The 13,396-nt window shown below is 60.9% G+C and overlaps 2 protein-coding genes across 3 annotated transcripts; one reads left to right on the plus strand and one right to left on the minus strand.

Moving 5' to 3' along the window:
* The first annotated feature begins 1,877 nt into the window (after positions 1–1,877).
* On the plus strand, positions 1,878–6,627 carry EIF4EBP1 (eukaryotic translation initiation factor 4E binding protein 1). 2 transcript variants are annotated; one of them, XM_027667083.1, is made up of 4 exons: positions 1,878–1,898; positions 1,962–2,181; positions 4,943–5,113; positions 6,272–6,627. In XM_027667083.1, exons 2-4 carry the CDS (start codon positions 2,034–2,036, stop codon positions 6,304–6,306), a joined length of 354 nt encoding a protein of 117 aa, XP_027522884.1. In that variant the 5' UTR covers positions 1,878–1,898; positions 1,962–2,033; the 3' UTR covers positions 6,307–6,627. The 2 variants fall into 2 exon arrangements, with proteins under 2 accessions (XP_027522884.1, XP_027522885.1); XM_027667084.1 differs by having other exon boundaries at positions 1,881–1,898; positions 6,275–6,627.
* A 4,049-nt stretch (positions 6,628–10,676) lies between these two features.
* Positions 10,677–13,374, minus strand: NODAL (nodal growth differentiation factor). Its single transcript, XM_027667115.1, has 4 exons — positions 13,308–13,374; positions 12,243–12,281; positions 11,016–11,806; positions 10,677–10,927 (listed from the first exon to the last, which is right to left on the minus strand). The coding sequence occupies exons 1-4, from the start codon at positions 13,372–13,374 to the stop codon at positions 10,775–10,777; spliced, it is 1,050 nt and encodes a 349-aa protein (XP_027522916.1). The 3' UTR covers positions 10,677–10,774.
* Positions 13,375–13,396: the final 22 nt, after the last annotated feature.

Here is a 13,396-nt window from a genome sequence, read left to right on the forward strand (position 1 = left end):
CAATAGGGCGATAACCTCGCGTCACATGAGGATGACAAAGGGCTTTCCAGCAGTGGGAGCTGCCCGGGGAATGGGCAGATAAAATGCCCTGGAGAGGAACATACTGTAACCAGAAAGGATCTGGTCCCCTGAAGGGGCATCTCCAGAAGGGTGTTTTGTGGGATTTGGAACTCCCTGGAGGGTTTCCCCTCATGCTGCTGCAACCAATCCCTGTCCACACCCTGACCAGGGGTCCCACAGGCACCGAGGGCAGGTGACCCCTGGAGCAGGGGCCCCTGCTCTGCCCCAGCCAGGATGTGCCCTTAAACCTTGACCTTTAAACCCCCCCTGGCTCCTTGACCCTGTAATGGTCCGTTCTCCGGGAGGAGGAGGAAATGGCAGTGGCTGCCTCACTGGGTTGGGGGTCACTGCTGATGTCATTCCGTGGCCGGAAATGTTATTTTCCTGCCCCAGTGCCCACTAATCGATTCAGCAGCTGGCACAGGGCAAGGGCTGCCTGCCTGGCACCGTGGCCTGATGGGGGTCTCAGGGTCCTGGGGGGCAGAAACACCCCTCTCCATGCCCCAGACTGGCAGGAGATCACTGCCTTGGCCACTAAAATGCTGCCCTGTGGAAAGGGCTCTGAGCCCCCCCGAGGACCCCCAGCACCCCAGGGCTGGCCCGTGGCTCCACAGGGATGAGCTTGGCCCTGGGCCAGGGTCCGGAGCAGCGTGTGGCCACCGAGCTCCACCTGTTGGAGCCGGGATGATGATTTGGGCAGGACGGGGCTGGCTGTGTCCCACCTCCACCTGGGCCGGGAGAGCAGCCCCGAGTCCCGACCGAGGGACGGGCACTGCCGCAGCCTCAGTGACCTCGCGGTGCTCCAGCGAGGGCGGAGCGCTGCTGGCATCCGTGCTGGCATCCGTGCTGGAATCCATCCTGGCTCCCGGCATCCCGGCCGTCAGCAGATGTCAGCACTGGACCGGTGTCCAGTGAGGGTCAGCAGAGCTCTGTGGCCACTGCCGGGGGAGCAGGGAAGGGCTGAAGGGGCTTTTTCCAGCGGATACTCGTGGTGGTCCCAAGGATGCTCAGAAGGGCTTTGTGCCAGGGCTTCGTCCCAGGACGCCCCAGCCTCCCCCTGCCCAGCACGGGGGTCCCTCCCGGCTCACCCTGCCCCCCCCCCCCGCCGCCGCCCCCCGCCAGCTTCTCCTTAAAACTTTTATTTAATAAAATATTAAGACAAACGCTATTTTTCCACCGCTCCATCCCATCGGAGCATCCCCGGGGACGCGGCGTGTGTGGCCCCCCCGGCCCCTGCCGCGTTTGTCCCCGGGCCCCCCGGGGGTGGCAGAGCCATTTGGGATGGGGTTTCTCCACCCGAGCCGGGCAGACATCTGTCCCCGCAGCGCTCCCACAGCACAGGGACCACCCGGACCTCCCACGGCGGCTCCCCCCGCTCCGCTGCACGAAGGGGCGGGGGCAGCGCTGCTGGGGGGTCCCGGCGTGGCGAGAGGGGCACGGAACGAGGCGGGGGATCCCCCAAAATAGGGGACAGAGGCGGTGGGTGCCTCGGGGAGGGGAGGAACTGGGGGTGCCCCGCACAGACCCCGCCCACGGCCCTCTTAACCCACGCCCAGTGCCCCACCCACCGTCAGGCTCCGCCTCTTCTCGTGTCAAGCCACGCCTCCATTGAGTCAAACCGCGCCCCCTCTAGGGCTAAACCACGCCCACACACAGACCGCGCCCACATCGAGCTAAACCACGCCCACTCCCGCTGCCGTTCAGGCCAAACCCCGCCCCCTGCCCCGCCCCCTGCCCATGTTTAGGCAAAACTCCGCCTCCTCTGGTGCTCGCCCCGCCCCCTTTTCCCGCGCGGCGGAAGGGGCGTGTCCCGGCGCGGAAGCGGCGGCGGTCCCGGTGATCCCGATCCCGGTGATCCCCATCCCGGCGGTCCCGGTGATCCCGGCGGTCCCGGTGATCCCGATCCCGGTGATCCCGGCGGTCCCGGTGATCCCCATCCCGGCGATCCCCATCCCGGCGGTCCCGGTGCCGTCATGTCGGGCCGCTGCTGCCAGGGGCAGACGCCCAGCCGGGACATCCCGGGCCCCGGCAAGTGCCTGGCGCTGCCCGACGGGGCCGCGCTGCCGCCCGGCGACTACAGCACCACGCCGGGGGGCACCGTGTTCGGGACCACGCCGGGCGGTGAGCGGGGCACGGGCGCGGGGGCCGGGGGGCTCCTGATCCCCGGGAGGGGCTGGGGAGGCTCGCTTTGGCCAAGGGGGTGCTCCCCTTATTGTCCCAGGAGGGGGAGAAAGGGGGAAACCCCCGCTTTGCCCCCGGGGCTCTGGGGAGCTTTGGGGGGCCCTTGGTGGGATGGGGATATGAAAGGGGGGGGTCCCCACCTTGATGGAGGGGGCTCTGCTTTGGGGAGGGATTTCCCCCGGGAATTCGGACACGGCTGTGCCCGGAGGAGGAATGAGGGGTCCGGGGGGCTCCCACCTGCCAAGGGACGGGGCTGGGGATCACGGCTGTGCCCCCCAAGGAGCAACCCCCGGCATCCCCCCGGGTTACTGATGAATTCTAATCTCTAATATTTGCTGTTTTCTCCGGCAGTCACCAAACCTTGGGGGCCTTTTCCTTTATTTCTTATTCCCAGGTTGCTCCAAATCCTGGAAATGTGGCAGCTCCACTGCTGCAAACAGACCGTGGGCTGGTTCTCTCTCCTTGTTTGCTGCAAGTCCTGTGCAGCCCCAGAGCTGCCAGGAGTCAGGAATCTTCAGGGATTTGATCCTCAAATTAGAGGAATAAACAGGCTATACGAAGGGCTCCTCCATCAGAGGGGTTTTGTACCCTCTCTCCTGCTCTGGTGTTTATTTGGGGCAGTTTGGCCTCGAGAAAAGCGGCCACAGCTCCAGGTGATGGCACCTGGCACAGGGGCAGTGTGGAGAATTCCAGCTGCTCCCGCCCAGCAGGGGTTTGGGATGACTGTTTTTCCCACACCTTTAAGAATTTCCCCCCCTGCATCCATGTCCAGATGGATTTGAGCAGCGGGAATGGTGAAGCTGCACTCGGGAGGGGGCGGAGGTTTTGTTGGTCCCTCGGACCCACCACGGGGTTCCAGGGGTTAAAATTCAGAGAGAAGGGGAAGTGGCACTGCTGACTCACACGGTGGGTTTTGTGTGTGCAGAAAAGCTGAGGTTTGGGGTTGTCTTGGCCAGTGTGTTCCCTCCTCCGAAAGCAGCGCCTGCAGGAATTGTGCTGGAGAACAGGAGGCTCTCTGAGCCTCAGCCAAGAGCAACAGAACAGAAAGGAGCAATTAACGGCCTGGAGTAATGAGGGCTGTCAGCTGTTTGTCCCCGGGGAGCTGGTGGGTGCCTGGAGCTGAGGTTGGGGTGTGCCCACCTGGCAGTGCCCACGGCACTCCCATGACCCACCCAGGGCTGTCCCAACCTGTTTTGGGACACCGTGTGCTGCCTGGCCCCGGGGCTGGGATTTGGGTGCTGGAGGGAGGGGATGATTCAGAGCTGCTGGAGGACACGGAGTGTGAGCCTTGGGCTCTGTGTCTGCCCTGTGTGCCCTGTGGGCACAGTGAGGCCCTCGGGGCTTCCAGGGAGCAGAGTCCCGTGGGGTGTGGTTTTCCTGCTAAATCCACCCTGACCTCCCTTACAGCAGCAGGGAACTCAGCTTTGGGGGTGTGAAGGAGCCTGTTTGTGGCTCTGTGACAGCCCAGAGTCATTTTGCTTTCAGGAGCTCTGGGCACGTGGCTGTCAGAGGATGTGGAAGCCCCTGAGCTCCTGGTGCTGGTACATGAACTGCAGTTCCAGGAATCCCTGTCTTAGTCCTGCTCCCCGAGCTTCCCAGGAATCTTAACACCCCTCTCCCAGCCAGCTGCATGTTGGGTTGGATTTCCCCCACACACACCTTGTGAAACAACTCAAATTCAAAATCCCGAGTGAGAAGTTGTTCAGTGTTTTGGGAACTCCCCTGCAGAACTCTGCTGGAACACAACACCCGGACACGTTGGTTTATATATATTTATTTTATATTTATAGTGTTCAAAGCGAAGGGAGTTGACTGTTCCAGGACAGATGGTAACGGGAGCTGTTTGCCCACACATGTGTACTTTAGTTAACACTTTTGGGGAGGTCACAAGGACTAGTTCCTCTCCCTCTGGCTGGAACGGGAGCAGGGCAGGACAGACCTGATCCAGGGGGGTGTGCAGCCCTTGGAAAGCAAACGCTTTTCCAGCACTTCCTGGGTTAAGGCTGTGGGCTGTTTGGAGGGAGATCCCTTTTCTGCCTGTGGTTTTGGAGCTTTTTCCATGCAATTCCTTTACAAGGAACAGGCTGTTCTGTGTATTCCTAGAAATCCGTGCCCGGAGGCTCACTGTGATGGGCTGGAGCTGGCTTGTCTTGCTGGGCAGGGAGAGCTGCCTGTGGGCTGGTTAACCCTTGGAGCATTAACAACTCTGTGTAAGCCTTGAGCAAGGTGTGTGTAAGTGCTGCCCTGCCAAGGGAGGTGTCTGTGTGGGCACGGCCACGGCCTGGCCCCTGGTGTGTCCAGGTGTGTCCACCTGCAGCTCTTGGCCCTGCTTCTGGCCATGGGTGGAAATTAAATTCAATTTTCTGTTTGCTCTGCGGGTTGTTGTGACCTTGGGCGAGGTGGAAGGGGCCGGATCTGTCGCTTCCAGCACCGGGCTGGGTTTGGAGCCTTGTGTTCCCCCTGGGCAGCAGCCTGGCAGCATTTGGGTGCTTGAACACTGTATCTGTAAGTAAAGGTGAAGGCTCAGGTGCCTGGCTTTCTTGTGAGGCAACACAGCCTGAGCAGTGAGTGCTAAACCACAGCTATCACTTAAATATCCAACAATCCCAGAGTGGTTTTGGGTTGGAAAGGACCTTAAAGACCATCCAGCTCCAACGCTGGGCAGGGGCACCTGACCATGTTCTTGTCCCTCCTCCCCCAGGTACCAGGATCATCTACGACCGTAAGTTTTTGATGGAGTGCCGCAACTCCCCGGTGGCCAAAACACCCCCCTCCGACCTTCCCGACATTCCAGGCGTCACCAGCCCCAGCGTGGAGGAGCTGAAGCTCGAAAACCACCACGTGCAAAACTGTGAGGAGAAAGCGAGCGCAGGTGAGAGGGGGCAGCAGGGACCCAGCAAACCCGTGAGGGGCACGGCTGGTTCCTAGAAATTCCAGAGCTGGCACGGAGCCAGGGGGTTCCAATGAGCCGTGGTCAATGCTCCAGGGAATTCTTGGAAAACCGGAGTGGGCTCGACGCCATGGGGGTAACGAGGTTCTCGTGGCTGTGTGGCCCTGCTGTGGGCCCCAGCAACGTGACTTTTTCAGTTATTAAGTGTGATTTGCTGTAATTCCCGTTAGTTCAGCGTTTGGGAAGCTGCTGCTGGATCAGGAGCCCTGTGAAGAGCAGAGGAGGCAGCTGTTGCTGCCTCTCCCTGTCCTGGGCCGTGCTGCAGCTGCCTGGGGCTTCAGGTTACAATTCACAGTAGGATTTACTCAGGGTTTTTAATATCAGCACGAGTTGTAAATTCCTCCTGCCCGTTTCTGACCCCACTTTGTGACAGGGACACTTCACCGAGGCCCTGAAACAGCAACACGAGCCAGTGTTGCTCTTGAAGAACTGTTCTTAGAGTTATTTGAGGTTAGTTCTTGAAGCAACATGAAGCTACCAAGTGCAAGCACTTATCTTCTCTCTAAAAATAAAGTCCTGAAGGCTCCTGTTGGCTTCCATGCTCACTCCAAGCAGAATCTTTCCAGAGTTGCCTCATGCCTTCACACTCCTGTGACCTCAAGTGTCTCGCTGGACCCTCTGGCACCCTGAAATGCAGGCTTGGGTGCTGGGTTGTGACTGTCCCAGAGAATCCCTGTGCCCAGGAACAGATCCTGGCTGCTCTGGCTGGCTCCTGCCGGGCTGTGGGAGCAGCTGGAGGGATAATGGTTGTGAAATGTGCCTGTGTGGGTTCGTACCAGTGATTGTCATCAACGTGGGTCTTTACATTCCCTGTTAGAAGGACATCCAGGGGTAGGGATAAATTATTTAAAGGGCATTTTTTCTGCCTCTGCTCTTTTGGGTCTGAGGAAGATCCCCCAGAGCTGACACCTTTACAAGAGCTTCACGAGATGGTTTTCACACCAGCCTCGATGCCTGAATGCAGATTTTTAAGCCCAAACTGCCCCATTTCTGAAGCACAGCTGCCAGTCGCCCCTTCAGTACAATCTCTGGTATTCAGTGTGGAACTCAGAGGTCTCATTTGTGGTTTTGTCCCCTCAGCAGGTGAGGAAGAGCAGTTTGACATGGACATCTAACGCACCTGCCCGGGGAGTGCTGATCCAGTGAAGCACCAGGACTTGTTTTGAGGATTCCCACCAGCCAGGCTTACAGCAGCCCACGCCTTGAGTGCCTTCCTGCTCCTGGGAAAGGCAGTTGATTCCCTTGGGAGAGCAGAGCGTGTCCTGTTCCAGGGGCCGGGTCTCAGAGTGCCAGAGGAGACACTCTCACCCCTTGGTTTTGGTTCCAGTTTTATGCTTTTGTTAATCATTTTAATACTGTAACAGTTACAGAAATGCTATATAAGGGAGAAATAAAAATCATGTGGAGTCTCCTGGTGTGGAGATGAATGCAATAAATGTGGCTTCTATCCCTTATTCTGGCAAGAAACCACCGGCCTGAGGTGTTCCAGAGTGGATCTCTCTGGGGGGTGAGTGCTTGCCTGGGTTTGTCATCCCTGCTGAAACTTCACCCTTGTTTCTCCTTTTTATCCTGTGGTAGGCAGGGGTCAGGGCTTTGGAAAAGAGGGTTTGGCTGAGGGGGGAGGTTAGAAACAAGTCTGGGTTTGAGAGGGGAATTTTCGTCTGAGAAAGGTTAATTTTTCCCATGGGGAATGCTCAATTTGCATCCCCATCGACCAAATATCTGTGTTTTTAGCCTCGGGTTTAATAAATGTGGTCTGCAAGAGGTTCTAACACATTGCTGTGTGAATGCTGAGGGGGAGTGGAGGCACCTCAAAGGAGGACAATCCATATCAGGACACAGCCTGGACCTCAGACTTCCTGAACCACAATGAGTGTCTGTGCAGATCAGATTCTGTAGATAGCTTTTAAATATCTGCTAATGAGGCTCAGTGGTGACATTATGATATGCAAACCCTTAATAATGAGTAACAGAACAAAGCAATTGCTGCAGATAAACCCGCATTTCTCCAAGATAAGATTTAAGGATTTCTCTGAAACCTTAATGGGAACAAATCCAAATTTATTGCCCTCTGGTGTGACTTTATCAGTCTTGCAACTCTGCACAGGTTTGGTTCTGATGAGGGTTTGGAGAGGAGCTGCTGCAAGAGCCAGGAGCCTTGTGGGGTCAGGATTTGGTGTCGGTACAAAGGCCTGGATTTTGGGGTAAGGGTCAGGTATTGCAGGTAATGCTCTTAAATCCCATTCCCTCCCACCTGCAGGAGAGGTAACACGTGCTGGAAGTGTTAAGTACTTTGTCCCTGCCCTGGAAGCTTTGCATTGGTATCTGAAGCTTATGCAGATCTGGGGGAGCATCAAAGCCCCAGGTGCCTGGGACAGCAATGCATAGCTGATAATTCGGAGGGAGGGAGGGCTCCCTGTGAAACACCTGGCCAGGTGTGACCAGGGCTCTGTCCGGGAGGGTTGGGGCTCCCGCTGGGTTCCCAGGCCAGGGCCCTGGGGCCACAGGCACTTGGGGGCAGTCGTGGGGGGCAGAGAGAGTCCTGACCAAAGCTGTGGATGGGATGAGGTGACGCGACACTTGTGGGCATCTGCTCCCTGCAATTTGTCCTGAGCCCGTTCCTTGAACTTTTCCACCCGTGGCGTGGGACCAAGTGGTCTCAGCACCCCATTGCTCCAGTCCTTCCCCCCCTCCCTCACACCCCCAGCCACTGCATCCCTCAGCTGGGCAGTTTCGGATCCATCTCCTGCCTGCCTTCGTGTTTGCAGCTCTCCAAGCTTTCCTGAGCCCTGCACGGAGCAGCTCAGCATTCCAGGGCAGTTCCCTGCTCCACCAGGCTCTGTTCCTTGCCCAACACTTGCTCTCCCAGGCCAAGGAGCTGCTTTTCCTGCAGGCTGAGCCCTGGTGAGCACGGTGGGAGGCAGGGAGGGAGGGAAGGCAGCTGTGGGTGGCTGTGGCACAACTGGGATGCTCTGGGGAGGTCCAGGGACAAGTGTTGGCTTTGTCATTGCATTTCCCATCCCGGCCCCTTTTTGTCGCAAGAGGGTAGAGCAGCACACCCGGTGTCCCTGCATCCTGCTCCACATCCGAGTCCTCCTCTGAGTCCTTGTGCCCTGCTCTGTGTCCCTGAGTCCTTCTCCATGTCCCTGTGTCCTGCTCTGTGTCCCAGTCACGGGACAAACACCACCTGCCCGCCCCAGCTTGTGCCTTAGTGCACCACTTGTGCAAATATTACCCTGGGCCTGTGATAAGCCCCTTGGCCTGTTTGTTTTTGCTCTTTCCTCGTGTGTCCAAAGCAATTCGTGCCTGCCATCCCTGTGGCTGTCCCTCCAGACTGATCCCAGCCAGGCTCAGCTGCCCCACACTGCCGTGCTCCCAGAGTGGTCACTGCTTGTATCCAAGTCTTGCCCTCCCAGAAAACCCCGGGCACCTTCCCTGCTGGAAAACCTTCCCTGCACGGGGAGGCTCTGTCCTTTATGTTTAAGGCTGCTGAGACCAAGCCAGCCCTTCCCAGAGCAGAGATCTGCCAGCTCCCCTCTGGCCCTGGGATGCTGAAGGGTCTCAGGCAGCACCCCGTGGCAGGGCTGGGGCTGTCCCCCCACTTTATTGTCTTGCGTGTCTGGGCTCCCTCTGTCCCCCCCACGGCCCCTCCACAGCCGATGTGGATTGGGGCAGGAGCAGGGCCACAGCTCCCCCTGCTCAGATCAGGTCCCTGCTCACAGCCTGAGCCTGGCAGAGCCCGGCTCGCCAGCAGATCCTCGCCTAAACCCGGCTTTATTGTCACCGCCCGCACTTTGATGTTTTCCTTACAGCCCTGGAATCTCAGCCTTTATTTTTCCACCCCGCTCTTCCCAGGGAACGGCTGCTGCCTCCCCCTGCCCCGCCACAACTTTTGAACCCTCTGCTGGATTCCAAACAGGCGTGATGGAGGGGCAGAGATGGCAGAGATACAGTGGGGGCTGGGGGGGGCCAGGGCGTCCCGGGCTGGGCGTGAGGGTGTGAATCCTCCCGTTTATGAGCAGGAGTGGCAAAACCGCGGAGAAAGAGGCAAAATAATGTGATTTTATGTCACCCACAGAGCAGATGTGCAGGTTTCTGCATGGCTTTGCCTCCTGCCGGGGGTCAGCCCCGCGCCCCCGGCCCACCCTTGACAGCTCCTGCAAATGACCCTCTAATGACGGGATGGTCGCAGTGTGAAAGCTGTTGGAATATGTAAGCGGCCCCGGGGAGGGTCTGCTGGGGAGGGGGGACACACCAGACACGCTTTGTTTATCCGCCGGCTGGGATGTGGATTGGGGATAATCAGGCTGGGCTGGGATGTGGAGTCGGGGCTGCTGGTCCCAGGAGGGGCGGGATGGAGGTGGCCCCTGTCCCATCCTGCGCTGCCACCAGGGCCACCCGCCGCCAGCCCCGACGCTTGTGGTCCCTCCCGTCCCCTCGGCTGCGCGGGGGCCACCGTGGGTCCCCCCCGCGAGTGCTGTGTTCCCCATCCACGGGGGCAGCCCTGAGCCTGGGGGACCCCAGCCCCACGGCCGGGGCTGCAGCCAAACCCCGGCACTGACTCTCTCTGCCCAGGAGGAGCATCCCCCGCCAGGACTGGGGTGCAGGGGGGACACGGTCACCCCAGGGCACTGGAGGCCCGGGTGTTGCCTGGGGCTGCGGTTCTCCTGCTGTCACGGGGTTGGTGACCCAAAGGAGCTGCCTGCACTGGCCACAAGGCTTAGAATTCACTGCCGTTAGAAAGCACGGCCCTTCCCTTATCTCCGAGGGGTAAATAAGGGTGGGAAATCCCTTTAACCTCCCCTTCCCCGCCTGCAGGTGCCTCCCTGCTTGCTCTTGAGCAACCTCCCGTCAGAGTGGGAGCAGCTTCGTCCTTATCTCACATGAACTTTGGAGCTTTTGAGCATCTTTTGCACTGTTGGAGGGACCCCTTTGCTCTGGCAGTGTCAGGAACAGCCAGAGCCCACCTGCTCTGGTGTTACTGGTGAAGGAGCAAATGGACAGAGAGATGGAGGAACTGCACCCTCACAGACCACCAACAGCAAAAACGGGCTGTGGAAACCAGCTGAACCACCAGGCATTTTTAATATATATATATATATATATAATTTATTGATGAGTTTTACAACCGTGACCCTTTCTCTACCACCCCATCCAGTGAGGGGGGAAAAGGCTTGAGCAGATCCATGGTCTCATGGAGGGAGCAGAGTGTGCCCTGGCAGGGAGTGATGCTGCCATGCTCCAGTCCTGCACTTCATCCTCTGCCCTTGGCTGCCCCAGGCACACCTCCCAGCAGCACCACAGCTCCTGGAAAATCACCCTGTGGGGCACCAAGGTGCCAAAGGGAGGTGGCTGGTGGCCTTTCCTGCGTGGAGCCTGGATCCAGCCATGCACCATGGCCATGAAGCAACGCTAACACCCCGGCACCCCACTCCTCCCCTGGCCCAGCCAGGGCTTTGCTGACCCACAGTCACACGGGCTCGAGATGCCCCGGTCTGTGCGATGGCCGTAGGTCGGGTGGTCGGTCCTTGGGGGCACTTCTGGGCAGAAATGTGCCCCTTCCCAGTGGGGGACGAGGTGGCCTCAGTTGCAGCCACACTCCTCGATGATCATGTCCTCGTGGTGGCGGACGACGATCTCGCCCTTCTCGTAGTAGAGCATGGAGAGGGGACTCATCCTGACTGGGGAGCAGGCGGGACACGGCACCTGGTTGGGCTTGTAGAGCTGCAGCAAACTCTGTGGGAGACACGGGAAGGGCAGAACATCCCCCCTACCGTGGGTGGAGGGCAGGGAGTGTGGGGGGCACAGGGGCAGCTCCTCTTACCTGTATGTACGCGTGGTTGGTGGGCTTGAAGGTCTCGTCCACGGGCGAGGGGCACAGCCCTTCGCACCGGTAGGCGTTGTACTTTTTGGGGTAGACAATCCAGCTGCCCCAGCCCGTCTGCTCGAAATCCACCATCATGTCCACCCGCCTGCACAGGGCCCTGCCCTCCTCCCGCGGCGTGGCCGCAGCAGCGTCGCTCGCTTTGATCCTTTGCTTCTCCATCCTGTTCCTGCGGTGCCGGCGCGTCCCCTCGCCCTGGGAGCCGCTGTCACGCATGATGTACTTGGAGGTCTCCGCTGTCCTGATGAGGCTGTGGTCTCCCGGAGACTTGTCCGTGGAGAAGACGAGCAGCAGGACTCTGTCTGCCACGTCCTGGGGCAGGGCTGGCTCCCAGTGGCCAGCGTCGCTCAGGGTGGGCGAGTGCACTGCACTGGTGGCCGGGACATCTGAGGTGTTCACCTCCCACCGCTCCTTTCCCATGGGACTGTGGTGCCCGGGGACCACGGCTTGGTGCAGCCAGGACCGGAGCAGGTTGGTGACCTCGAAGACTTCCCAGGAGGCCTGGGTGGCAGAGGGGCTGCCGGCCACGGTGCCCAGGAAGAGCTGGTGGGTGCAGGTCCCGTGGCCCCGGCACCTGCGCCGCTGGCTGTGGTAGATGTCCAGGGAGACGTTGTGGGAGTGGGAGAGCCCGGGCGGGCGGATGCGGAGCTGGGCCAGACTCACCTCCTGGCTGCTGGACAGGGAGGACATGTCGAAGGAGAGCGCCCAGCGGGAGCCGTTCTGCAGGGAGCCTGAAAGCCAAGGGCAAGGTGAGGGGACGTGGGGCCGGGGGTGCCAGCGCAGGGAGGGACGGTGCCCTCGTGCCCCTGCTGCGGGAGCCCGAGGGTCAGGGGAAAGCTGCTGGATCCACCCCAAGAGCCAGCGAGAGCTCCGGGCAGGGCTGGTCCAGGGGACAGGGATTCTCGGGACGGTGGGGATCCCTGGACAGGGATGCTTGGGGCCGGTGCAGGTCCCGGGGACTGTAACTGTGCCAGAACAGGGACGCCTGGGGATAGTGCCAGTCCCGGGAAGAGGAATGGTGCTGATCCCGGGGACAGGGTTGCCCGGGGACCGCACGGGACCCGGGGACAGTGCCGGTCCCAGGACAGGGATGCTCAGGGATGGTGAGGGTCCCGGGGACAGTGCCGGTCCCAGGACAGGGATGTCCGGGGCCGAGGCCCCACTCACCGTGCGGGGAGAGGCTGAGGGCGGCGGCGGCGGCGGCGCGGAGCGGGGCGGGAGGGGCGCGGAGCAGCTGCAGCATCAGCGGGGGACAGCGCGGCGGGGCGCGGGCCGGGGCCGGGGTGGGCGCCCGGGTGGGTGCTCTGGGGGATGCTCCGGTCGGTGCCCAGGTGGGTGCCCGGGGGGATGAGCAGCCCAGGCGGAGCAGGGCGAGGGCGCAGAGCGCCAGCGCGGGCGCGGAGCGGAGCGGGACCCGCATGTCTGCCCGGGTCACCCGCAGCCGCCCTATTTGTACAGCGGCCCCGAGCGCCGCCCCGGGCACCCCCCTCTCCGGCAGCCCCCTCCCCTCTTCTCCCCATCCCTCTTCCCAGCCCTCCGTCCCTATCTCCATCCTCCCTCCCCTCCACCCCCATCTCCGCGCTGACATCCCTCCCCGTTTCCAACTCCGCCGTCTCTCGTTCCTCTCTTTCTCCCTCTCTCCTTCCCACCCTTCCCTAACTGCCTCCAGCCTTATCCACCCGACTCATCCCTCCAGCCCTCCAGTTCTCGTCCTGCCCGTTTCCCTCTCCATCCTCCCCTCCATCCCTCCTGGGCTCGTCCCCACCACCAGCTCCCTCCATCCCTCTCCTGCCGTGGCTGGTGGGAGCGGGGACGGCACGACCCGGGACCCCTGCGGACGAGTGACCCAGGCACATTCCCCGCCACCCATCAATCCTGTCCTGCTCCTTGGAGAAGGGACCGGGATCTGGGGTACCCGAGGACCCCAGCCTCTCCAGGGTGGGGGTCTCAGTGAGGGTCTCCCTTCGTCCCCGCCTGTCTCCCAGCGAGGCAACGCTCCTCCTTCCCTGGGAGAAACGTGCGGGGCACCGGGGAAACCTGGGACCCGCTGGCGGTTTCTTACCCCGCTGCCAGCCCCGCACCTCCCTCTCAGGCTGTGGCCTGGTGACGTCACGACACTGAGAACGTGACGTCACGACAGAAGGGAAACGTGACGTCACGGCTCCATCTCCCCGCCGCGCCGTTCCCGGCGGCCGCCGCCAGGTGGCGCCGCCGCGCCGCTGTGGGGCCCACCCGGAGCCATCGCCCTTTGAAGCGCCGGGTCTCGCGAGAGCCGCGAGCGCGGGCGGCGGGCGAACATGGCGGCGGCGGCGGCCGAGGGC

This window comes from Corapipo altera, unplaced genomic scaffold, assembly GCF_003945725.1.
Source record: "Corapipo altera isolate COAL_440 unplaced genomic scaffold, ASM394572v1 275, whole genome shotgun sequence".
Classification (NCBI taxonomy): Eukaryota; Metazoa; Chordata; class Aves; order Passeriformes; family Pipridae; genus Corapipo; species Corapipo altera.

Bases quoted from the DNA above. Each gene is read 5' to 3' on its own strand.
- EIF4EBP1 (XM_027667083.1), top strand. From the start codon at position 2,034: ATGTCGGGCCGCTGCTGCCAGGGGCAGACGCCCAGCCGGGACATCCCG. The intron at 2,182-4,942 runs GTGAGCGGGGCA...CTCCTCCCCCAG, and splicing joins GTTCGGGACCACGCCGGGCG to GTACCAGGATCATCTACGAC. The intron at 5,114-6,271 runs GTGAGAGGGGGC...TTGTCCCCTCAG, and splicing joins TGAGGAGAAAGCGAGCGCAG to CAGGTGAGGAAGAGCAGTTT.
- NODAL (XM_027667115.1), bottom strand. From the start codon at position 13,374: ATGTTCGCCCGCCGCCCGCGCTCGCGGCTCTCGCGAGACCCGGCGCTT. The intron at 12,282-13,307 runs GTGGGCCCCACA...CCGCCCCGCTCC, and splicing joins TCAAAGGGCGATGGCTCCGG to GCGCCGCCGCCGCCGCCGCC. The intron at 11,807-12,242 runs GTGAGTGGGGCC...CTTGGCTTTCAG, and splicing joins CCTCAGCCTCTCCCCGCACG to GCTCCCTGCAGAACGGCTCC.